The 26,159-nt window shown below is 40.9% G+C and overlaps 1 protein-coding gene across 1 annotated transcript in view; it reads right to left on the bottom strand.

Annotated features, from left to right (window-relative positions):
• LANCL3 (LanC like family member 3) overlaps positions 1-26,159 on the bottom strand; it is a 128,696-nt gene that overhangs the window by 14,468 nt on the left and 88,069 nt on the right. The window contains exons 2-3 of the mRNA XM_003422163.3: positions 11,952-12,075; positions 7,914-8,111 (exon numbers count right to left, since the gene is read on the bottom strand). Coding sequence (XP_003422211.1) covers positions 7,914-8,111; positions 11,952-12,075 — 322 coding nt within the window. The remainder of the gene's footprint in view (positions 1-7,913; positions 8,112-11,951; positions 12,076-26,159) is intronic.

The raw sequence follows: 26,159 nt of genomic DNA, 5'->3' as shown, positions 1-26,159 counted from the left end.
CTTATGAACTATGTTATGCCAATTGACCTAGATGTCCCTCAGGACCAAGCTCCCCAGCCCTCAGCCCCATTAACTTGGTCCTCAAGGTGTTTGGATGTGCCTAGCAAGCTTCTATGACTTTGCCTTGGTGAAGTTGTGCTGACTTCCCCTATATTGTGAGTTGCCTTTTCCTTCACCAAAGTTCACTTGTCTACTATTTAGTCAGTGATTTCCCCTCCGACCCCTCTCCTACTTCATAACCGTCTTTTTTTGTTCTGTGTGTAAACCTTTTCTTGGGTTTTTATAATATAAATATAATATAAATCCTTTTGTGATTGTTTTATTTCACTCAGCATAATGCCCTCTAGATTCATCTATGTTGTGGGATGTTTTGCAGATTCATCATTGTTTTTTATCGTTGCCTAGTATTTCGTTGTGTGTATGTACCATAATTTATCCGTTCATCTATTGATGGGCACTTGGGTTGTTTCCATCTTTTTGCTGTCACGAATAATGCTGCAATGAAGATGGGTGTGCCTGTGTCTATTTGTGTGAGGGCTGTTATTTCTCTAGGATGTATTCTTGGGATAGCTGGATCATATGGTATTTCTATTTCTAGCTTTTTAAGGAGGTGCCATATAGTTTTCATTTTGGTTGCACCATTTTACATTCCCACCAGCAGTGCATAAGAGTTCCAATCTCCCCGCAACCTCTCCGACATTTTTTACTTTCTGTTTTTTTTTTTTTATTATTAGTACCAGTAATGTCAGGGTGAGATTGTATCTCATTGTAGTTCTGATTTGCACTTCTCTAATAGCTAATGATCTTGAGCATTTCCTCATGTGTCTGTTAGACACCTGGATGTTTTCTTTGGCAAAGTGTCTTTTCATATCTTTTGTCCATTTTTTACTTGGGTTGTCTTTTTGTTGTTGAGGTGTTGAAGTATTCTACAGATTTTAGAGATTAGGTCTTTGTTGGATATGTCACTGTCAAAAAAATTTTTTCCCAGTCTATAGGTCCTTTTTTACTCTTTTAGTGCAGTCTTTTGATGAGTATGAGTGTTTAATTTTTAGGAGCTCCTAGTTATCTAATTTATCTTCTGGTGTTTGTACATTGTTAGTTATGGTTTGTATTGTATTTATGCCCCTAGTATTGTCCCTATTTTTTCTTCCATGATCTTTATCATTTTAGTTTTTATTTTTAGGTATTTCTTTGATCCATTTTGAGTTAATTTTTGTGTATGGTGTGAGGTATGGGTTCTGCTTTATTTTTTTTTAACAGATGGACATCCAGTTTTGCCAGCACCATTTGTTAAAAAGGCTCTCTTTTCCCCATTTAATGGACTTTGGTCCTTTGTCAAAAATCAGCTGACCATAGATAGATAGATTTACATCTGGATTCTCAATTCTGTTCCATTGGTCTATATGTCTGTTGTCGTACCAGTACCAGGCTGTTTTGATGACCGTAACTGTATAGTAGGTTCTGAGACCAGGAAGTGTGAGGCCTCCTACCTTGTTCTTTTTCTTCAGTAATACTTTGCTTATCCAGGGCCTATTTCCTTTCAATATAAGATTGGTGATTAGTTTTTCCATCTCATTAAATAATGCTGTTGACATTGGATTGGGATTGCGTTATATCTGTAGATTGCTTTGGGTAGGATTGACATTTTCACAGTGTTGAGTCTTCCTATCTATAAGCATGGTATGTTTTTCCATTTATGTAGGTCTCTTAGTTTCTTGCAATAATATTTTATTGTTTTCTTTGTGTAGGTCTTTTACATCCCTAATTAGATTTATTCCTAAGTATTTTGTCTTTTTAGGGGCTATTATAAATGGTATTGTTTTCCTGATTTCCTTTTCGAAGATCTTTTTGTTGGTGTATAGGAATCCAACTGATTTTTGTATGTTGATCTTGTAATCCTACTACTCTGCCGAATCTATTAGTTCCAGTAGTTTTCTTGCGGAATCTTTGGGGTTCTCTATGTATAGTATTATATCACCTGTGAATAGGGATAGTTTTACTTCTTCCTTTCCAATTTGGATGCTCTTGATTTCTTTTTCCTGCCTTACTGCTCTAGCTAGGACTTCTAAGACAATGTTAAACAGGAGTGGTGATAAAGGGCATCCTTGTCTTGTTCCCATTCTCAGGAGGAGTGCTTTCAGCCTCTCTCCATTGGGAATTATGTTGACCATTGGTTTTGTACAGATGCTCTTTATTACATTGAGGAGTTTCCCTTCCATTCCTATTTTATTGAGAGTTTTTATCAAGAATGGGTGATGAACTTTATTAAATGCCTTTTCTACATCGATTGAGATGATCATGTGATTCTTTTCTTTTCTTCTATTTATGGTGTGGATTATGTTCACTGATTTTCTAATGTTGAGCATTCCTTGCATACCTGGTATGAATCCCACTTGGTTGTGATGTATTATTTTTTGGTATGATGCTGAATTTTTTGCACCTATGTTCATTAGGGATATTGGTCTATAATTTTCTTTTTTTGTGGTGTCTTTACCTGGTTTTGGTATCAGGGTTATGATGGTTTCATAGAATGAATTCAAGAGTATTCCTTCCTTTTCCATGTTCTGAAATAGTTTTAGTAGTACTGGTATGAGCTCTTCTTTGAATGTTTGGTAGAATTCTCCAGTGAAGCCATCTGGGCCAAGGCTAATTTTTTTATTTGGTAATTTTGTTTTTTATTATTACCTCTTCAATCTCTTCTCTTGTTATGTGTCTGTTTAGATTTTCTATCTCAGCTTGTGTTAGTTTAGGTAGGTAGTGTGTTTCTAGAAATTTGTCCATTTCCTCTAGGTTCTCAAATTTGTTAGAGTACAATTTTTCATAGCATTCTGTTATTATCCTTTTTATTTCAGTTGGGTCTGTTGTAATGCCCCACATCTCATTTCTTATTTGGGTTATTTGCCTCCTCTCCTGCTTTTCTTTTGTCAGTTTGGCCAATGGTTTATTGATTTTGTTGGTGTTTTCAAACAACCAACTTTTGGCCTTTTCGAATTCTTAATTTTTTAGCAAGGGACCTATATTTTAATTTTTCCCTGGGCCTCCCAAATTGTGTAGCCAGTCCTAGCCCTGGGTGACATAAAATATCACTTGCTCTTCAGGAAGGTACTGTTTAGAAAGAGAGAGAAAAATATGCACATGTGGCTGATATATAATAGGACATACAGTTCATGACACTGCTGAGGCATAAAATGAGTGGTGCTGTCAATAATACTAGATGGATCAAAAAGGAGGAAGACAGAGGAAGCCTTAGATGGAAGTGAGGCTTGTTCCAGACTTCGTAGGATGCATAGGAAACACCAGGCCCAAGATGAGGCAGGGAGGGCATTCTAGGTGCCAAGATCAGTAAGGACAAGATTTGGAGCCAAGAAGGACAAGCCACGTGGATGCCATGGGGCAGTGTTCTAACCAACAGGCTAGTGGGTTGGAAGCATATGTTTGGTTCAGATTAGGGATGGTTTTACAAATGCAGTTCAGCAGCTTGGACTTCATTCTGGAAGCGAAAGTGTTTTGTTGTGGACTGGTTTGCTTTTATTTTTGTTTAAAGATGTGATTGCTATTATAGTCAAAATGCCCTACAGAGGGTTTGGGAGAGACCTAAAAGGGGGCAATAAAATAGCCATGAGCTGATCATATTGGCAGAAAGATAGCAAAGAGGCTAATGAAAGAGACATTTCACAGGACTTGGTGACTATTTAGATATGAACTGAGCGTTTACTATATTTTAGCACAGTAATAGTCCCTGCGTTCATGAACTTACAGCCTAACTGGGGGTATAATTAGGCTATGTGAGGGGTAATAGAGGTGTATAGAGGTGCATGAGAGCACAAAGGAGAGCCCCTAACCCACACTTGTTGGTAGAGAAGGCCTACTAGAGGGAGTGGCACCATCTAACCTGAGTGCTGAAGGATAAGGAAGAGTTAGTCAGGTGTAGTGAATGCTGTTGTATCCTGTCCAGATCCCTTTTTACCAGCAGTTGCCCCATTTTCCAGTTGTTTTCTAATAGTTAGCTGCTAACAAACATCCAGCTCACAGCTACCCCCTTCTTGGGAATCTTGCCCTCAGTCAGACAGGAGACTATGCTATGCAACCCCTAGCAGATTTCTGTCAATGACTAATTGACTCACTTCAGTAAACCAAACACTCACAGTTGCCTTTCCTTTGCCATGTGGTATCATGCCTCTGACTGCCCATGCTGGAACAACCTTCTGTCTATCTTGGCCTGGCTGACTTATCTCAAGCATCACCTCCTCCAGGAAGCCCTCCCTGAACTCATATGCAGCACCAAGAACCCCTCCTCTGGGTTCCCATCACTCTGTATACAAATCTTAGCACTCATACAGTATCTAATAAAAATTATATGTTTAAATGCTTGCCTCCTTTAGTATAGTGCAAATTACCCAAGGGTAGGGGCTGTATCTTGTTAATTTTGCTTCCTCTAGTTTGTAGCATGGTGTTTGGCACAAGGCAAGGGCTCCATAAATCTATGTTGGCCCTAAAAGTCCTCACTTCTCACGCCAGTACAGGTTGACACTGAGGTGAGGATGAGAGAGATGGAAGGAAGAAGGGATGAGATGGTATAATTGCTGTACCAGGCCATTAGCCCCAAACAGCTTAATAGGTATTGATCCTGTGATTTCAGCCAGAGAAAAAGAGCCTCTGCCTGCAGCCTGAATCACAGAATGGTACATGAAAGGAACTTTGAGAAACTTCTAATCCTGTTGGTTCCTAACCTGACGTAATGAAATCCACACTAAGGCTGCTTAATCTAAACAAAAGAAATACTGGATTCCTTTCCTCTTTTTTATGAGTTCCTTTGCTTTTGATGTTAACTATGCTGTTGCGTCATGGGAACACTGAATATTGTACATTGATAAGAAACTTGAGTCAGCAATGATATGTGTCTTTGCCAAATGCAACTGGGGAAGGAAATTAATTATTACTTAATAAGTATGGTTTGAGAAACAAAATCTTTCAAAATACTGAATCTAGCAGAACCTGGTGGAAGCCAGACTTAATAGGTGTGGTTTCAACATACTGGAAAATCACCACGCATGTCCATTCTGGGACTGGCAATTTCACTGAGGCATGCATTGCACAGTGTGCACTACAAAGCCTGGGGACCAGTGACACCTTCACTCCACAAGCCCTTGTTGTTCTCTATTCAAAGTCCCTTATGCAAGAGCCCTTGTGAAATGATTAAACACACCCAAACACACACAGAGGCACCTGTGTTCCTTGCAGAGTAAAGGAAATGCACTGTCATTGTTACCACAGTAATGATGTAATACAATGCTGTCTAGAGTTTATTTTAGCCACAGCATTTATTTTAATGGTTTTGCAAATGACTTTAGTCCTATATTTCAGAATCACTAAGGCTATGAAGAGATATCTGCTTATTATACTTCATTGCATTTAATGAGAGAAGCTATATGCCACACTGGGTATTTATAAATGTAGGTGTTTGCAAAGCTTTTGAGGCATATCCATCAGGGATGTCAAGGGTCTACAGCATTAAAGGGTCTCTGGTAATAGAAAGATTAAGTTCCACTATTCCATCTCAATGTGCTCATTTCACAGATGAAGAGACAAAGGCATAAAAGCAGCAAAATGATTTTCACAAGGTCACTTAGCTGGTTAGTGTTGAAGCTACAATTAGAACCCAGTGTTATTAATTTAGAGTCAAAAACTACTTCTACACTGTGTGAATGATAACTAGGGCTGTCACCCGTAGAGATGGGTTGAAGGAAAGTCAATAGGAAATAATTGTAGGGGGAGACAAAATATCATTCATGAAGTTCCACCTTGTGGATTATCTGTGGCAGGTTTTTAATCACATAATTGGTCTGCTGCCCCAAACAGTCTATGCTGTTCACAAATTTACTCTCCAAAAACATTTTTCTCAAACAAATGAAAATTATTTTTCTGGGCCATCTCCTGTTTTACATTGTTTGGAGAGTTTACTGTTGCTGACTTCAAAGAGATCCTGACGGTCTTTAACCTACTCTTATCAGACTTACTATAACCACTCTTGATGCTGTTTTTAGCATGTGGGGCTTAGCAGAAATGATGGGTCCCATTTAGTTCATTATTCACTTGTGAATTGGTTTATTTTTGGTAGTCCAGTGATTTGTGATTGAATGGTTTTGCTTTGGAACCTATGTTTAATCTCACCAAGATACTGAACATGAATGATAAAGGAGGATAAATAAAGTCCCCAAAGTGATGAAGCCTATGCCGTACTGTTATGGTACATAATTTACAAAGACAGATGATATTTGATGTATAAAAAGGATGGAATAACTGCCCTTCAAGGCAACCATAACAATTAACTGACCCAGTCACTCATTTTAGCAGATTATCTTCCTACTCTTTTCAGGGCTTTTATTAGCACATTGAGTTCTTTTAAAATGTTCTGTATTTGGTTTGGGACATCTCCAAAATTCAAGGACCCTGAAGTACTTGGAGGATATCCAGAGACCATCATTGACAATGATTAGAGGGAATGGGAAATGGGAGTGTTGAGCGTAACATGAAGAGATATTATTTCCAGGATGGTAAATAACTGCTGTTTTTCTCCATAAAGGTCAAAACAAGAAGAAATGGGCTCAAATTACAACCAGTAGCATCTAGCCTGGACATAATGCACAATGCCCTGGGACTGGTACAAGCATACATAGGTGCCTTTGAAGTCCCTTCCTTAAGTAAATGTGGTGGACAGAGGAAATATGGCCAAGGAACTAAGGCCTGTATTATCCATCAACTCAAACTGTATCAAGGAAAAATGAAATTACAGTTGGAATAAAGAACATTAATTAGGTAAGAGGGAAAAGGAGGCAATGGCAATCAGGCATCAAATTTAAGAGAAGTCAAATACGTTTTGAAGCTGTGCTCATGGGATTGAAGCATTAAAGCCTTGAAGATTAAATCCACTCAGAATCCAACAATCTTGTGTTATTTGCTATTTTAAATCTCTGCCCTGGCCAACTAACCAAGATTAATTTATTGAAATTTAACTTCTTTCAAATTGTCCCTTCTCAGAAGGTCTGATTAACAGTGTAATGGGATTTAAAAAAAAAGGGGGGAGGGGAGAGAGGGAAAGATGGGGTCTGACATCTTTTCTAGGCTCAATTCCAGAGACTTCACTGGGAATGGCTTCTCTTTTCTGTAGACTTTTTTATTAGATTCTAATGGAAATCTTCACTTGAATTATAGAACAGTGGGTCTCAAGCTTTAATGTGCATACAAATTACCTGGAGCTCTTGTTAAAATGAAGATTCTGATTCAGTGGGTCTGGGATAGGGCCTGGCATTCTACATTTCTAACAAGCTCCCAGGTTGCCCCTGCTGTTAGTCTAGGGACCACATTTTGAGTTGCCAGGCTCCAGATCGGCACTGTCCAATGTAGACAAACTTTCAATGTGGCTAGTCTGAATTGAGAAGTGAGATAAGTGTAAAAGAGACACTGGATTTTAAAAATTGCATGAAAACGATAATGTAAAATATCTCAGTAATGCTTAAATTAGTTGCATGTGGAAATGATACTTTTTTGGGTATTGGGTTGTATAATATAAATTATTAAAATTAATTTCACCTGTTTCATTCTACTTTTTTTAAGAGGCTACCAGACAATTTTAAATTGCATATGTGGTTCATATTCTGTTTCTATTGGACAGTGCTGTTTTAACTTCATATACAAATAGATATAGATGATATATTTAAAGCTACACAGGATCATTTCTGGAAGTCCTTTAAAGATCAAGACGTTTTTGGCTTTGGAAAACTTAACTTTTTTTTTTTTTTTATCTCACATGGTAATGACATAAGATGAGAAATACCCTCCATTATCAGAAATGGAACCTCCCTTGGCTAAGCTGGATGAAAAGCAATGTTTTCAGGTAATAGAATGTGTGAGACCTGGGGCGCCATGGCACCAGTGGACCAGCTCGTTCTCTCTCTCAATGGTCTCGCCAAGCTCAGGCGGCCAGTTGCAGTTCTGTTCTTGCTCCATGAGGAAGTCCACGCTCTGCCACACCAACTCCTGATCTGAGGGCTTGAGGTGTTCATGGTAAGAAAGAAGCATCTGGAGAATGGATGACAGACCATGAGCTGCCCCTATATTAACACACAAAGCATAATTAATTCATACAATTAGAAGGAGAGCCAGTTTGATTTAGTGAAAAAACAATCATAGGATAAAAAAAAAATCAACGGTAATATTATTTGAAAGCACATATGTTGTTAAGTGCTGTCGAGTCGATTTTCAATTCACAGTGACCTGATGTGACAGAGTAGAACTGCCTCATAGGGTTTTCCAGGCTGTAATCTTTTTGGGAGTAGATTGCCAGTTCTTTCTTCTGTGGAGGCACCAACCTTTTGGTTAGCAGCTGAGCACTTTACTGTTGTGCCACCAGGCCTCCTTGAAAGCACGTATAGTGATATAGTAATTGTGTTGCTGAAAAAAGACTTCTCAGGAACATACTTTAGAGCAAGAGTCGGCAAGCTACAACCTAAAGGCCAAATCAGGCCCACCACCTGTTTTGTAAATAAAATTTTACTGGAACATAGCCACACTCATTCATTTATGCATTATCCATGGCTGCTTTCACATTATAATATGGCAGAGTTGAGTATTTGCAGCAAAGACTGTATGGTCTGCAGGGTCTAAAATATTTGCTATCTGGCCCTTTACAGGAGAAATTTGCTGACTGACCCCTGCTTTAGAGAAGAGCTAAAAGAAAGAAATTTCTGTAATTATGTTTTTATGAAAACAAGTCGAAAGTGCCAGAAAATAATTCATTGTAGGTATCCTAAATATTCATTCATTCAACTGATAAGTATTGTTTTAGGTGTTGAAAATAAAGCAGTGAACAAAACAAACTAAATCCCTTTTTCTGTAATGTTAGACAGTAGTAATTGGAGTTAATTTGCTTAGTCCTTCGTATTTAGCATGTCTTTGTTGGGCATTGTCTAAGCCCTGGGGATATACATAATGATGAATATGGCTCAGCCTATACCTTGAAGGGGACCCCGGTGGCACAGTGGTTAAGAGCTATGCTGCTAACCAAAAGGTCAGCTGTTGAAATTCACCAGCTGGTCTTTGGAAACCCTATGGGGCAGTTCTACTCTGTCTTATAGGGTCGCTATGAGTTGGAATCGACCTGAAAGCAAAGGGTTTTATATATGTATGTATATATATATATGTGTGTGTGTGTGTGTGTGGGTGTGTGTGGGTGTGTATAGATATATAGATAGATAGATATGGAAACCCTGGTGGTGTAGTGGTTAAGTGCTACGGCTGCTAACCAAAAGGTTGGCAGTTCAGATCCACCAGGCACTGCTTGGAAACTCTTTGGGGCAGTTCTACTCTGACCTATAGGGTTGCTATGAGTCAGAATCGACTCAATGGTAATGGGTATATATATACATATATATAGAAGACCTCTCCATCCAGTCCATTGTAGAGAGCCAGACATGAGGTGATAAGCGGTCTATGAGAGATGTGTACCAGGAGCTAAAAGCAAAATGAGATTGGAAAATTTAACTTGGCCTAGGGGGGTGTGGGAGTGGAGGGGAGAGGGTCACTGAAGGTTCATCTTAGCAAAGTTTTGAAGAATTTTTTTTTTTAGGGGGGTGTGGGAGTGGAGGGGAGAGGGTCACTGAAGGTTCATCTTAGCAAAGTTTTGAAGAATTCCTAGGAGCTCTAGCAGAGGGTCCCGTCAAATACATTCCAACTCATAGTGACCCTATAGGGCAGAGTAGAATTGCCCCCATAGGGTTTCCAAGGCTGTTATCTTTACAGAAACAGACTGCCACATCTTTCTCCCGTGGAGAGGGTACTGAACTGGTAAAGGCCTGAGCCTGCCTTAGTAGAAGGAGTTAGCTTAACGACGGGAAAATCGCCCCAACTTCTGTAAGAGTCGTCACTCATTCCCAATTAGTAGAATCCTGATTAGTGGGTGGTGCTGGGGTCAATATCATCTGACTGTTTGCCCTTTAAACTCAACTCTGTATTTGTTAAGCTTTCTCTTTGCACTCTGGCACCTTTTACTTTGCCATACTTGGAGCTCTTGACCCCTTCAGAAACCTCATAGTTGCATCCAGTCAAAAATTCTATTCTCCTTAAAAACGTTAAACTTTCTTTCACTGTGTGGAAATTGTTAGAAAAAAAGTTTGCTTTCTAGGAAAATATTTATGCATTAGATAGGAATCTGCTTGGTGCTGTCTATGTAAAGGGCTAGAATGTTAATTTCCCTAAAGAACTTGAAAAATGCAAGGCATAGCTCTACCAGGGGCAATAGCAGACACTGTCAGTGCCTAGTCTACCACTTCATTCACACTCACCATTCCTGTCCGCCTCCTACCCCAAACACCTAAGACTCTACCTGAGGCTTTCTCTGGCCACAAGAGTGTACCCAGCCCACAGGGGGAGGGCCCAAGTGCTAGGGGATTAACACCTCTGGGAGCAGGTCTCCACCAATAAAGCAGGAAGTTGGTGGATGAATATCCCAGCTTCCTCATCCCTTAGATGGGGACCATTCTGAGGCACGTTCTATACAGTCTCCCAGAGTTCCCAGTGGGACTGAGCCTCAGTTGCCCACAGTTGCTCATTAGTACACCTTCCCTGCCCAGTTTCCTCTCTCCTCTATTAACATTCTGAAGTCATCCTTGTCTCAGAGTCTGCTTCTAGGGAAACTTAGACAGGAACTTAATGGTTCTTGGAGAAAACACTCAGGGAATTGCTAGCCTGTAAGCTCACTGCTGAAGTTATTCATTGGTCATTCATTCATTCATTTGGGCACTCCAGTATGTGCAAGCTCTATGGTAAAGATCTAGGGATTTCAAGGATAAATGAGACAAAGTCCCTAACCTAAAGGTGCACAAAGCCTACTAAGGCAGTTGGACAGGTAAGCCACTAATTACAGTGTGATGTGACAAGGACTACAATAGAAGTGTGGGCGGAACAGCATGTTGCCCAATTTTGCTTCAGGGGAAAAACTGTAAAGTATGAGTATTTCTCCAGAGAGGGCTTGACAAATCCTTTTTCCAAAAGCACAGAAAGTTTCTCTGCAGATCTGATATTTGAGCAGAGTCTTGAAGTCTAGGTATATTATAGATGGATGAAGGGGTGGGGTGCGGGACACTTAACAGAAGGAACGTGCACAAAGATAAAAAAGGTATGGGAACACAGTGCTTCTTGGACACTGGGCTGGACAGTTTCAGGAAGGAGAGAGATGAAACCTGAGTCTGGAGCAGGAGGTAGGTCTCTGATCACAAAAGGCCTTGTAAGCCTTGCTCAGGAATGATGGGGACCCACTGAAGGACTTAAAAAAGGAGTGACTAACTTACCCTCTATGTGACTCATATCTTAAAATTAGCCATCGTGATTCAGTTGTTAATCCATTAATATTGTTAATCCATTAATATTAACTATTTGAAAATTGTTAGTGGCTGAATCCTGTCTACCTATGCAGAGGCACTAGTCCCAATGAGCGTGAAAACTGCTCTCAATTTTTCAACAAATTTAGGTCAATGAACTCACAATCCAGAAAAAGGATTTTAGCCTTTAGTGAAAGTTAGTAAGTGTTAAAAATAGCTACATTTCTGTCAGGTAGACGATGAAAACAGATATCAAATTGTGATTTGTATTATTTATCCAAAAGGTTGGCGGTTTGAACCCACCCAGCGGCTCCACGGAACAAAGGCCCAGCAATCTGCCTCTGTAAAGATTACAGCCTAGAAAACCCTGCGGGGCAGTTTTACTCCATCACATGGGTCGCCGTGAGTTGTAATTGACTCGATGGCACGTAACAGCAACAACTACCTATCAATATTTGTTTTTAAGGTATTTCTAGTGAAATGAATAGTGATGACCTATGTCGAAACCGAAACCTCAATCTTCACTCAACATTAATATTATTCATCCTGTAGGTCTTTTCCAAAACTTTCACTCACCCAAGTATTCGGTTCCATAATAAGAGTACATCAGGGGAAATGGTTTCCTCTTTTTTATGGCATATTGCTTCCCAGAGTCCAGAATCGCCTGGCAAATTGATTTGATCTGCGTTGGGGTCAGCACCTGAGTGAGGAAATCCAGAAGCAAAAAGGAAATCAAGAAGCAGAAGTCAAAGCAGCATATTTTTCCCCCTCGGCTACTGGATTTTCTTGCTTCAAAAGTCAGCATATCCCCAGGATCCTTTTCCTATGTGATAATGCATTCCGTACATAAGCTTAGCTGACCATATATATTTTTTAAACACTGATCCTCCTTTTGTTGTTCCATTTATCTACCCACTTCAGAAAGTGTGCTGTTTTGATGGAAAACACACACCTTTACTGCTATAGACTGTTAAAAAATGCAAAGACAACCTTTCGGCTGGTATATCATTAATCCTTGTCACAGGACCAAGAAATTGCTCCAAAAAGAACCAATGGCGCTCCTGACTGACCATGTTTAACTAAGCTGTTACTCACGGGGTATGATGCAGGTCTGGCCTAGACAACAGGCCTTCGATTTGAGTCATTTAGGCCTGCACTTACCAAGTCACAGTTCTTATGACAAGCTGCTGCATGACAGTCTCACTCTAGCCTTTTGCATTCCCTGAATGAAATCAAAGTCCAATAATACCAAGGCAAAATAACATCTAGCGTCAAAAAGACGCTGAAGAGATAATGGCTAAAATGCAATGATCTGCAGTCTTCCATGTTTTATTCAATCTAGCCACAGTCAGCCATGTCACTGTAGAGATTAAAATGGTCTCGAGCCTGTAAAGCATCATTGCTTTTATTAGGATTCTGCTCAGGTTTGCCACGTGTTCTGCCTCCCACCCTTCCTCAGGGCAGATTACATGCTCTTTGGCAAGCTCCCCATATCACCATGCCTATTTGTCTGGTGTAACACTTACCACTGGTGTACTGTGTCTATCTATCAGTTCTTTGAGGGCAAGGACTGTGGCACCTCATCATTTTGGTATGCTTGACTAACACAGAACTTGAAAGGGCCTTTGGTAACTGATGTATGAGTAAATAAGCTCCAGATTAACTGGTATGACAAGTCCATGGTGGCACAAACAGTTAACTTGCTCGGCTGCTAACCAAAAGATTGGAGGCTCAAGTCCACCCAGAAAGGTGCCTTAGAAAAAAGCCTGACGATCTACTTCTGAAAATTCAGCTATTGAAAACGTTATGGAGTGCAGTTCTCCTCTGACACACATGGAGTCGTCATGAGTTGAAGTCAACTCTAGGCAACTGGTTTGGTTTTAACTGGTATGAAAAGCAGAACCCCCCCTTCCCTCTTTCTTTTATTCCCTCCCTGCCCCCCTCCTTCCTTCCTTTCACAGTTCTTTCTTTTTTTTCACAATTATTTCTTAAGTCCCTATTATATGCCAGGCAATCAGGTTCTAAGTGCTGTAGATAGTACGATGAACAACAGAGATAAGACCTCTGCTCTCAGGGAGCCAAGCTTCCAAAAAAGCAGACCTGCTCAGGAAAAGTACTGGTCAGGTTAAAAAGAGAGAGAAAGAGAAAAGGCACCTGAAGTTCAGCCTTGGTTTGGATGAATGAATCTGGGATCAAAGAAAAGTCCATTTGATTTTGGCTTCTCTCCTAAGACTCACACATCTAATTTTCCTGCCAGTTAGCTGGCATCAGACCCACCAATTCCTTTTGAAATAAGACTTTACTTTCTCCTCGTTTTCCAACTTTGTTTGCTCAGAACCAATTATGCCATGGCTTTCAACTTAAATTTGCCTTTTTTTTTTTAGCTATCTATATTTGTCTCTTGAACTTATTCTTCCTTTCTGCATAAAATTCCAGAAGACCCTATCTTTCCATGTATTTCCATTGCCATTTCAGGGCTCTGCCTCAGGTCTTTTTTTAGCTTACTAGCAAGTTTCTCCTAAATGATTTCCTAGTCTGCATCTATTCAAATTGCTACCAAAAATTTCATCCATTACTGAAAACTGTGTGCTCTTTGTGCTTTTATCAGTACCAATTGATCTTAAATTTAGTCTTACGCTACTTAAAATCTTGCATCATTAGTCTCATATCAACCCTTCCATCCTAGCCCACTCACAGCAACCTGCCAAGAACCTTGAAGAGCATGCATTTACTAGGACTCCAACCTAGTTCCATCCCATATTTTTCTGGGATTGTATCTTGCTCTTTGACTGTACTTAGGTCCTGTCTGCCCAATACTCATCATGAATCCATGTAATAGAGACAGTTTTTGTGGTATGAAAAGGCCACTGAATTTTCAGGGTTATGTATTCATTTGAATTACTAAAATTCCCTATGTGGCTTTGGTGTCTGCAACTGAAAATTGGCTCATTCTTTTCTCAGTTGAACATTTATTCTTTCATTTTCTTTATGTCTGTGTATTATGTATGTTTGCATGCTTGTTTTTGACCCCCCCCAATCAACTTATATGTGGTTCCCACCCCCTTTCTTCCCATCTCTAACCCACAGCTTAGAATAGGGAATATGCTTATAAAATATTATTTCAAAACATCCCCTGGTCATGCATCATGTCTGGGTGGTTTCCTCTTATCTCTCAGAAACACCGTGAAAAACAAAGAGAAACTGGTGCTTGTTCAACTGGATAGAGACCAGTTATGCATGCAATTCTTTATCGCTGGGAACAGACAAGACCTACCCTTGGGTTTATTGATCAGCAAATAAAAACTGAAAATAGTGTTCATTACAAGTACGCGTGGGGAGGGGGGTGAGTGAGGAGGAGTGTGCTTTCTTCCCCTGAACAAAAAATAGAGAAAGGAGAAAGGAGATGAGATATGGGAGGTTGGGGCTTGTTCTTGTTCTCTGGTTTGTCATCTCTCTCAGACATCCCTCCATTCCCCACCCCTAGCACATGGGAACATGCACATGAGGACACACACAACCTCTAACGAGATGGCAGGGCAAACATATGCCTTTGAACATCTTGTTTTTTAAATACTCTGAGAGGCCTGAGAAGTGAGGAAGTGGTATTTCAGTAGGATGGCAGAGGGGAGCTCCTTGCTCATTAGGCCTTCACCAAAACATACCCAAATTCCCTATCCTGTATCTGTATCGCCTAAGGCCTATGCAAGGAGCCCTGGTGGTGCAATGGTTAAGCACTAAGCTGCTAACCAAAAGGTTGGCTGTTTGAACTCACCAACAGTTCTGCTGGAGAAAGACCTGGCAATCTGCTCCCCTAATGATTACAGTCTAGAAAACCCTATAGGGCAGTTCAACTTTGTCACATGAGGTTGCTATGAGTCGACATTTTGGATGCATTAGGTTCTTTAAAAAACTTTTTCTCCATCGAATTAAGTAAATGAAGATATCTCTAAAATACAAAGGCAAGTCTGTGGTGGTTTGGTTTAAACAAAGTTTTTTTTAGTTGAATTGATTCCTTTCACTGATCTTCAACAAGGAGTGTTTGTTGTGAAATATTCCTACCGGGCTGGCTTCTCTGTATGAAGAGATGAGAAAACAGTAAAGCAAGTGCTCTGTTTCTTGGTCCTTCTTGAAGGTTGTGCTGTGTCTAAACCACTCCATACAGATGAGAGATGAACTTCATTAAGGAAATGAATGAAATGGACCAAGCCAAAGAATACTTGGCTCCCCACAGACCTCTACCCAGGGCTGTCCTGCCCATAGCCCCTCTGAAGTGGCAGTCATTGCTACCTATATTTCTTTTTATAGGCATCACTCAAACCTGCCCCTCCCCCATTAACATTGATTGAATCCAAAAGCCATGCTTTTCCCAGTATCCTAAAGTATGCTATGCCAATCAAATTCCCCTTCTCAAGAATTTGAAATGTATGTTCAGAAAAAAGACGAGCTGTTGGTAACAATGGCTGATGCTAAAGGTTGGTTGGGAGGTAGCACCCACACACAAGCTGAGGGTAAGAGGTACTGAAACTGGGAGTAAGTGGGACCTGTGAGGGAGAAGGACAGAATAAACTACTCAATAGTGAGAGGAGGATGGAGCAGATATGCAATGAGAAGCAATGACAGAAAGTTAGAGAAAGGTAGCTGGTTCTTTGTTGTTGTTGTTAGCTGCCATGGAGTGGACTCCAACTCATGGAGACTATATACAACAAAATGAAACATTGCCTGATCCTGCATCATCCTCAAAATTGCCAGCATGTTCAAGTTCATTGTTGCAGCTATTGTGCCAATCACTTCCTCTCACTGAGGATCTCTGTCTACTTCACCGAACATGTGTTCCTCTAGCAACTAATTCCTCCTGACGATGTGACCAAGGCACGCAAGTCAGACAATGTTCTGTTATGATCCATAAGTTTCCACTGGCTAATTTTCAGTAGATCACCAGGCCTTTCTCCTTAGTCTGAAACTTTGCTGAAACCTCTCCAGCATGAGTGACACTGCTGGTATTAGAAATACTAGTGACAAAACTTCCCAGCATCAAAGCAGTAAACAAGCCACCACAGTAGACAGATGGACAGATGGGTGGTAGAGCTAGTCCTTATAGCTCCCTTAGTTCTTAACAGCTTTAGGGCTACCACTTCAATTCCTGGCCTCATTTCCATACAATCACCACCATTTCCATACAATCATCACCACCATACAATACCTACCACCATTTCCCTGTTCTCACCCTATTCTTAGTCACTTAAAGTTTCAGTTTCCCATAAAAAGAGCCTAACTAGAATAGGCAACAATATAAAGTCAATCCTTTCATTTTTTTTTACCTCTCTCACCCCTCAAATAAACACATTTGCTATTTACCGTGATAGATCATAGGTTTTCCTTTCCACCAGTAACAAAGATGCCGGCACGTAAGATACATGATAGGGACTGTCTTAGTCATCGAGTGCTGCTATAACAGAAATACCAGAAGTGGATGGCTTTAACAAAGGGAAATTTATTTCCTCACAGTCTGGGTGTAAGCTCCAGGGGAAGGTTTTCTTTCTCTGTTGGCTCTGGAGAAAGGTCCTTGTCATCAGTCTTCCGATGGACTAGGGGCTTCTCTGAGCAGGAACCCCAGGTCCAAAGGACATGCTCTGCTCCCAGCACTGCTTTCTTGGTGGTATGAGGTACCTTCTCTCTGTTTGCTTCCCTTTCCTTTTATCTCTTGTAAGATAAAAGGTGGTGCAGGCCACATTCCAGGCCAACTCCCTTGACATTAGATCAGGGATGTGACCTTAGTAAGGATGTTAACAATCCCACCCTAAACCTCTTTAGGATAAAATTATGATCACAAAATGGAGGACAACCACACAATACTGGGAATCATGGCCTAACCAAGTTATTTACACATTTTGGGGGGGGCAAAATTCAATCCATGATAGTGACCCTAATCTTGAGTTTTCTGTCCTCTACCTCTGTAATAAGCCCTTTTGTGACATCTGGTATTTGAGACATGGCTGCTCCTCAAAGTGTGGTCTGTGGACCAGCAGCATCAGCATCGCCTGGAGCTTGTTAGAAATGCAGATTCCCAGGCCCCACCCCAGACCTACCGAATCATGATCTACATCTTAACAAGATCACCAGCTGGCTTGCACTCATGTGAAAGTTGAGAAGCACTGGTTTAGAAAAGTCACCCATGGATTTTTAAAATTCTTCATGCATTGTCCAATATTACGTTCAAAAATCCAAAAACCAAACCCATTGCTGTTGATTCCAACTCATAGCAACCCTATAGGACAGAGTAGAACTGCCCCCATAAGGTTTCCAAAGCTATAAATCTTTGTGGAAGCAGACTGCCGTACCTTTCTGCCACAGAGCAACTGGTGGGTTCGAGCCACCAACCTTTGGTTAGTTGAGCGCTTTAATCCCTGTGCCACCAGAGCTCCAAACAACACTGATTTTCCACAGATTTGTTTTGTTTTCCAACTATGATTATATCATTCCCTTGGCTTCTATATGAAGAACAGTTCAATAGAAGAAACAGACAAGTTTTTGCAAAACTGCTATTGAAGATACCGCTCACAGTTTTCCAGTGCCTCTTCAATATAAAGGTACAATTGATAAGTTCCTTTTATAGCTCACCTAACAAATTGATAAGCTTTGTTTTATTATATAGAGAGAAGAGAGGGTTTCATCTCAGTCCTGAGGGTAAGGAAAAAACCAAAAACAAACTCATTGCTGTCGAGTTGATTCCGACTCATAGCAACGCTGTAAGACAGAGTAGAACTGTCCCACAGTTTCTAAGAAGTGGCTGGTGGATTCGAACTGCTGACCTTTTGGTTAGCAGCCAAGCTCTTAACCACTACATTGCCAGGACTCCTGAGGGCCAAGAAGCAGAGTTAATTTCTGCGTTTAGTGCAAATAACTTTATTTAGCCTAGGGGTTTTGCTGTATGTAACCATTTTTCTTTCTATGCCTTAATCACTGGTTGAGTTGGTTAATAGTTTTACTATAGTCATGCATTTTAATGGTAAATCACCCCAGGTACTTTTTTGGAGGTAGGTAGAGCATAAGTAAAGATTTTTAAATTATAGGGAATAGGGATCTTGAGGTGGCAATTTAGCGAATATGAATTTTTGGTGTCAAACTACAGTTTTCAAGCTGACCTGACAGCTAATCCTTGAGGAGTCTGAAACAACTGCCAGGAGATTCCGGACTTCCCACCCCAGGTCTGGCTCAACCACCACCACCACTATCAAGCAGTAGTCCAAAATGTCCTGAGTACGTGACTGTTCATCTGCACAGAGAACACAAAGTCACTCCAATATTACTAAACACGTACACAACAGAGTAAGAATTGATACTAACTTAGATGTTTTCCCTCAGCAATTCATTTCACCTCAATCCTTTGTCCCACCATTCTGGTGGTAGCAGAAGCCTCTGCTTAGCAAAAGAAATAAGCTATTTGACTACCCAAGAATTGAAAGCCAATTGAAAATTGACTTTTGATACCCATCAACAGTATCTCTGAGGGAAAAAGAATTTGAGTTGTTAGGGCCTGGGTATTTTTGGTACTCGAGGTTGATACCAAACAAATAGATTTGGAGGATACATGGAGTCAGAATGGAGAGAAAAGCCGGTCATGATGGGAGAAGAAACAGTTGACTTGGAAAAGAAACCAGGAAGTCTGAAAGCTGGTGTGGTGTTCCAATTCTGAAGGGAGATAGTATAATCTCCCAGAAAGATTTGGGGATCTAAGGGTAAGGATTTGTGCCCCTCATGCCTAGAACCCAAGAAGATTACACGCTCAGCAATGTGTTCCTTGCCTTAGGACTTGAAATCAGTAAAAGAGAAATGGCCACATGAGTATATTCCACAAGAGAGAGCCGGAGACAATCCTGAGTTTCCTGTGGGCACAAGGATGGAGCAGAAAAGCATTCCATGCCCCAAAACAATTTTTAAAAATTGGTACCAGTCCAAATTATTTCAAATAAAAAATTTAGAGGTTTTTTTGTTTGTTTTGGTACAAAGCCAATGTTTACAGTGGGTTAGATTTTTACTTTTGATTTCTTTGGGGTCGTGGTCCAATTGGAAACCACTTTCCATCTTGAGTGAAGTGGCCAAATGGGGTCCAAAAAGAGAAGCTCGCAGGGAAGAGGCAGGCCTTTCAGGAAATCTCTGAAGTAGGTGGGGATTTTCTTAAGGGCTGAGAAGAAAGTCAAAGGAGCTGCTTTGAGGCAGAACATTATGACAAGAGAAAGCAATGAGGAGGCCTGGACAATGAATAAGGAGAAGAATTGATGCCTTTGAATTATGGTATTGGCAAAGAATATTGAATATACCATGGATTGCTAGAAGAAGGAACAAATCTGTCTTGGAGGTATAGCCGGAATGCTCCTTAGAAGTGAGGATGGTGAGACTTCGTCTCACATACTTTAGACATGGTAACAGGAGGGACCAGTCCCTGGAGAAGGACATCATGCTTAGTAGAGGGTCAGTGAAAAGAGGAAGACCCTCAACAAGATGGATTGACACAGTGGGGCTGCAACAATGGGCTTAAATGTAGCAACAATTGTGAGGATGGCACAGGACTGGGTAGTGTTTCATTCAGTTGTACACAGGTTCACTATGAGTTGGAACCAACTCAATGGCACCTAACAACAACAAGGTAGCATTAAGGGAAAATTTTCAAGTATGAAACAGATCTTGTTAAACTGAACAATTCAGTCAGTTAATGTTTCGTGAGTATTATGTGCAAAGCCTGTGCTAGGCATTTTGAGGGACATGTAATCTTACTAATGAGATTAAATAAATGTGTGAATTATCTAAATAATGAAACATTCAACATATGCTTGAATTATAAAAGTAGTGACCTAAAGCAGTTAGGTGGAGGGGGTAAATATTGGAGGCTTCACACAGGATGTAGGATATTAGCTGAGCTTTGAAGAACAAGTAGGGAGTAGATAACTTAAAGTAGGGAGAATGGGGCATTTTAAGTTGTGGAATGGTGGGGAAAGCCCTGTGTATTAGGATGGTACTTGTCAAACTGCAGTGTACACATGAATCACTTGGGGATCTTGTTAAAACGCAGATTCTGATTCTGTAGGTCTAGGGTGTATGGGGAGGGAGGGAAGAGAAGTCTACCTTTCTAACCAGCTCCCTTGTGATGCTGATGCTCCTGGTCTATGGATCACAGTTCGAATAGCAAGGGATTATGGGAACAGAGAAGCTAGTTGCAGCAGAGAATTTCTCTTGGGAAGGGTGAGAAATTAGGCTGAAGGAATTATAGGAAGCTCTCAAAGACTTTCCAGGAAGCAAGAGGAGGAACCAGGCAAGAATGTCACACCAAAAAAAAAAAAAAACAAACCCACTGCCATTGAGTTGATTCTGACGCATAGCGACCCTATAGGACAGAGTAGAACTGCCCCATAGAGTTTCCAAGGAGTGCCTAGTGGATTCGAACTGCCGACCTCTTGGTTAGCAGCCGTAGTACTTACCACTACGCCACCAGGTTTTCCAGAATGTTACACATCATGATGTAAATGATCAGATTATCCAGAAAAGAGAAGCAGCAACAATAAGAAATTCTCCTTCAGTGTACTCCATGCAGGAGAAATGTGTCCAGAGTTAGAAATTCCGGTGGGAAGCTCTCATAGCTAATGAAGCCAGGTTTGTTATTTTTTTTTAGTTAGTCTCCAAATGTGGCACGTGTGCTGGTACAGAATGAGCAAGTCCCTTCCATTTGGTTTTCCTGATGCTCCCTGACCATTATTGGGTCTGGCTATGGAGAATGGGAGTTAGATTACTCTAGTCGATGATTATCTTCCAGTCATTAAAGTAACTCTACAGGTAATTTCAGTTCTAAACATTTGGTCCCAGATACCATTTTACAGTTTTTCCTTTTTCTGTTTCATGTCAAGAAACACAAGCCAAGAAAACACTGGAAACCAGAAAAGACAAACAGGTTTTACCCCATTCTTCCGGACTGACTGCTGGCTTTAAAGACTTATTAAAAGTACTCTTATAACCCAGTCTGAGCCAAGCATCACTAGATGATTTCATTCTGTGTTTTCCTGTAAGACACTAAATGCCTTAGAGCCTGAGCTTCTTTATCTACAAAATAGAAATTATAATACCTGCTCAACCTATCTTCTCAGGTGATGGTGAAAGTCTAAATGAAAAACCAGTTCCCAACTTTGGGCTGCACACTGCAATCACCTGAGGAGCTTTAAATCTCAATACCCTGACCACACCCCAATCCAATTACATCATACTCCCTGGACTTGGGACCCAGGCATCAGTATTTTTTAAAGCTCCCCGGATGACTCCATAACGCATCTAAGGTGAGAACCACTGCCATGAAATATTGAATTAATGTGAACATAATTTTAAAAAGAAAGTAATAATAATATGATGATGATGAAGGAGGAGAAGGAAGAGTAGGAGGAGAAGGAGGAAGAGGAGGAGGAGGAGAAGAGAGCTAAAAGGAAGACAAGCACAGGATCTTCTAGGTGTAGAGAAATGCCTTTGGTCTGAGTCATGAGGGAGAGGAAGGGAGAAACCTGATTTGCACATGAATGGACATGCTGGGTCAGGCCAGTAGTCCATTGAACCCCATCCAGTATTTCCAACATAGGCACCAACACATATTTTGTGAGAAGGTGATGCAGAAGCCACAGAACACAGCAGACAGTGCACTGGACTAAGAATGAATATATCTGGGCTTAAGACTCAACTTCACCAGAACTCAGTTTCTTCATCTGTAAAATAAAGGGGCTGGACTAAAATCTACCCACTAAGTCAGTTCTTCAACTTTAGTGTGTCTAAAAATCACCTAGCAATCTTGTTAAAACACAGATCCCTGGGCCATGTCCTCAGAGATTCTGATTCAGTAGTTGTGGCATGAGGTCTGAGATCTTAGATTTCTAACAAGCTCTCAGGTGATGGTGATGCCACTGGTCTGGTACCACCCATTGAGTACCCCTGTACTAGATGAACTCTGAGGTCCCTCTCGGATCCAAACTCTATGGTTCGCTAAAGCATTGGATGACTCCGGCTCTTGAACACAAAAAGGAGGCATATGATGGTGATCAAAAATATGGGCTTTGGGGTCAGATGGACCTGAGTTCCAAACTTCACGACTTTCTAGAAGTGTAAGTTTTGGCAAATTACTTGTCTTTTTCAAGCCTCCATCTGCTCATTTGTAAAAAGTAGCAATAGTAAGATCTGCCTCACTGGGTAGCTGTAAGGATTGCATTTAAAGTACCTAGCACAGTTCCTGGTGAAAAGCACAAGCTGAATGCGTGTAAGTTATTGTTAAAAGGGGCATCTGAAGCCCAATTATGGCTCCACCCCCGCCATTCAGCACCATAGGCCTTAGAGGTCTGTGCTCAGGATGTCTCTCGTAAAATAATCCTGCTGTTGCCCACCTCTTACCCCTCATCTTCATCTTCCCACCCAAGGATCAGCTCAGGTCAACCTGCATTGCAACACATGGCCCTTCCTGCCTGCCTATTTACTTTTCTTTTTTTGTTACCACGTTTGTAGTCTTCACTGTCCTACTTTCTCTCCCCAAAACCACATTCCTTTGCTCTTTCAAAATGCTTCTCAAGTTTATCTGGTTTCTAGACAAGGCTCTGTCGCTAACTTGCTATGTAACTTTAGACAAATCGAGTAACCTCTCTGGACCTGTTTCCTTATCTGAAAAAGCACGAAGTTTGACCAAGATGGTCTTTAAAGTGCCTTTCGGCTACGATATTTTGTTATTTTGTGATTCAACACTTAATGACAACTATTTACAGAATATTCATATTTGGAGGAGCCCTGATGGCACAGTGGTTGTGCATTTGGCTGCTAACCGAAAGGTTGGTGGTTCGAACCCACCAACGCTCTGTGGGAGAAACACGTGGCACTCTGTTTCCATAAGGATTTATAGCCTTGGAAACTGTGTGGGGCAGCTCTACTCTATCCTATAGGGTCATAAAGAGTCGGAATTGACTCGATGGCAGTGGGTTGGGTTTTTTTTTTTTTGTTGTTGTTATACACATATTTAGGCTATAATTCTGGAATGCAAATGTGACGTGTGTTTCAGTGCTTTCATTTCTTATAGGGCAGGCAAAACGTCTCTTTGCAATGAAATTGTAGCACACGTTTAAATTGGCCTCTAGTCTTGACATTTTATTTTATCTGGATGCAGATTCTCTTGTGTACTTTCTTCCGAGTAGAAAGCTTAAAGAACTAGGATGTCTTTTTAGCCTCTTGGCATTGGTTACTTGAAAATCAGGAGCAGAGGCCCTGGGCGCTTCTTGAGGCGGGGCGCCAATTAGCAGTTTCTACTGGCCATAACAGTTTCCATCGACAGCTGTGAGAGATCATTCAGTGATATAACACTAATTGCCCTAGGCACTATTTTCTGTAGTTAGGCCCCTGATCAGGAATCTTAGGTCTCCTGATGCTTCAAAGTGAATTACTACATATTTTTAAGACTGGATGCATAGGTGACCATTTTACATCGAACCCTCCTCTAAGCTACTGTCGAATGAATATGTGACTGGAGTATTCTCAAACTATGATTAAACAGGCATTTTTCAAGTGCCTGCTGGGTCCCTGGCACTCGCGCTAGAGAGTATAAAAATACAGAGATGTGTACTATGTAACCCTACCCTTTAGGTACACAGTAAATGTCTTTCTTATTTGGAAAGGCCAATTCCAAAAAAAAAAAATTTTTTTTATTTGTAGCTTACTCTATTAGTTACCTACTCAACATTGATTCTCCTCCTATTCCTTGCTTTTGTTGTTGTGTACCGTCGAATTGATTCCAACTCATAATAACTATATAAGACAGAGTTGAACTGCCCCATAGGATTTCCGAGGTTGTAATCTTTATGAAAGCAGAAAGACAGGTCTTTCCTCCCACGGAGCTGCTTGTAGGTTGAACTGCTGACCTTTCAGTTAGCAGTCAAGCACTTAACCATTGCACCACCAGGGCTCCTTATATTCCTTGCTAACCTGTACCTGTTGCTGTGGAGTCAATTCCAACTCATATGGTGACAAGTGTGTCCGGCCCTAGGTGATAAATCGCTGTTAGCCTCAGCTAATCATGACAATTTTATTGCCCCTTGCCAGATACTCAGTTCCAGCTTTCCTTGTAGGGGTTAGCCATGTAGCCTCGTTCTGATTAATGGGGAAATCTTCTAGGGTGAGGGAAGCTTCTTGGAAAGCTTTTTGTTTCCAAGATAAAAAAGAAATAAAATGGATGAATATGACTATTACAGTCCTCTTTTTGCTGCTTTGAATGCAGATGTGAAGTCTGGGGCTGTAGAAGCCATCATGCATCCTGAGGCAATGGGCATGTGGATGAGAGGCCAACATTCAAAGAATGATGGAGTAAAAAGATAGAAAGATTCTCGTCTTCGTGGACATCGCTGAGCATCTGTACAATATAAGAAATCGCCTATCTCCAAACTTCTGTTATGAGAGAAAAATCAACCCCTATTTTTTTAAGTCACTCTTGATTCAGTTACTTACAGTCAAACTTACATGGGGGGAGGGCAGTCATAAAGTGCCAACATAATCACATTGCTAACATTCATTTCCCTGTAAAGCAATTTTGTGGCCACCTGCACTCCTATTTCCACGGCAAACTCTAGCTACAGAGCTCTTTAAAATGGGGCTGATGGCCTGAGTGGGCAAATTCAAATGCAGTTTCCAGTTCTGGCAGCAGTCACAAGGTTGCGATTGATTTTTCTTGTTAAGTGCTATCCCAGAGCCCACGGACAACACATTGTCACCTTGGCTGCCTTTGCCCTGTGTGACTTCCTTACCTCCTCCTCTTATCCTGCTCCAGGTCAAGGATAATGGACTCTCTCAAATCTGCCACCATGACAATGGATCCTTAAAGTATATTTGGGAAGAAAGAGAGGGGGTCCGTGGGTGCCTCACCAACAAGCAATGTGAAACAATTACCTTCTTTTCCAGGAATCACCATCCCCTCAACTTAAGTGATTGTATTATGTACTGTTTACCCTGTGACCTTAGAGAGCTAGTCACAAAAATGGTCCTGGAAGAACAAAATCTGAACAATTTGGACACTTCAAAGCTCTGTAACTCTTTCATATAGATGCTTTAGACAGAACAGGCTGAAAGAGTTTCTTTTGTCATGCTCTTTGACAGGGCACTGAAGGATGAAGGCTCTTCTAGAACAGGTAGTACACGTAGGAGGGAAGGCAGAAATTCTTTAAAATCCCTTATATCTTCTTTTTTCCTCAGTGCCTCAAAATATATTTTAATAAATAAATGTGTTCCTTGGGCTAGGAGAGGCAATGTGGTGTAGTGCTGGGTTGGCCATGAATGGCACCTTCTCTGTGTGTAAAACGAAACTCTAAGGCAGTGGAGCAGGGAGAAGGGGTGATAACAATGGTTGGAAAATTCAGAACTTCTGGCTTTGTCATTATATGGCACTGGGCAAGTGATTCAACCTCTTTAGTCTACTGTCTGCATCTGTATAATGAGGTGGCTGACCCAGGTAACTTCTCAGGTTCTTTCTGGTTCATGACGTATATGATTTATTAATTGTCTATCTTTTTTTTTTTCCTGGAAATCCTTGGGGCATAGCGGTTAAGAGTTACGGCTGCTAACCAAAAGGTTGGCAGTTCTAATCTACCAGGCGCTCCTTGGGAACCCTATGGGGCAGTTCTACCCTGTCCTATAGGGTCACTATGAGTCGGAATCGACTCAACAGCAACAGGTATCATTTTTCCATTCCTCTCCTCTTACTCAATTTAAGCATTGAAAGGAATACTCTGTGTG

This window comes from Loxodonta africana, chromosome X (genome assembly GCF_030014295.1).
Source record: "Loxodonta africana isolate mLoxAfr1 chromosome X, mLoxAfr1.hap2, whole genome shotgun sequence".
Taxonomy (NCBI): Eukaryota; Metazoa; Chordata; class Mammalia; order Proboscidea; family Elephantidae; genus Loxodonta; species Loxodonta africana.
Note: the sequence above shows the minus strand (reverse complement) of the source record. Positions and strands in the feature narration are given on the sequence as shown.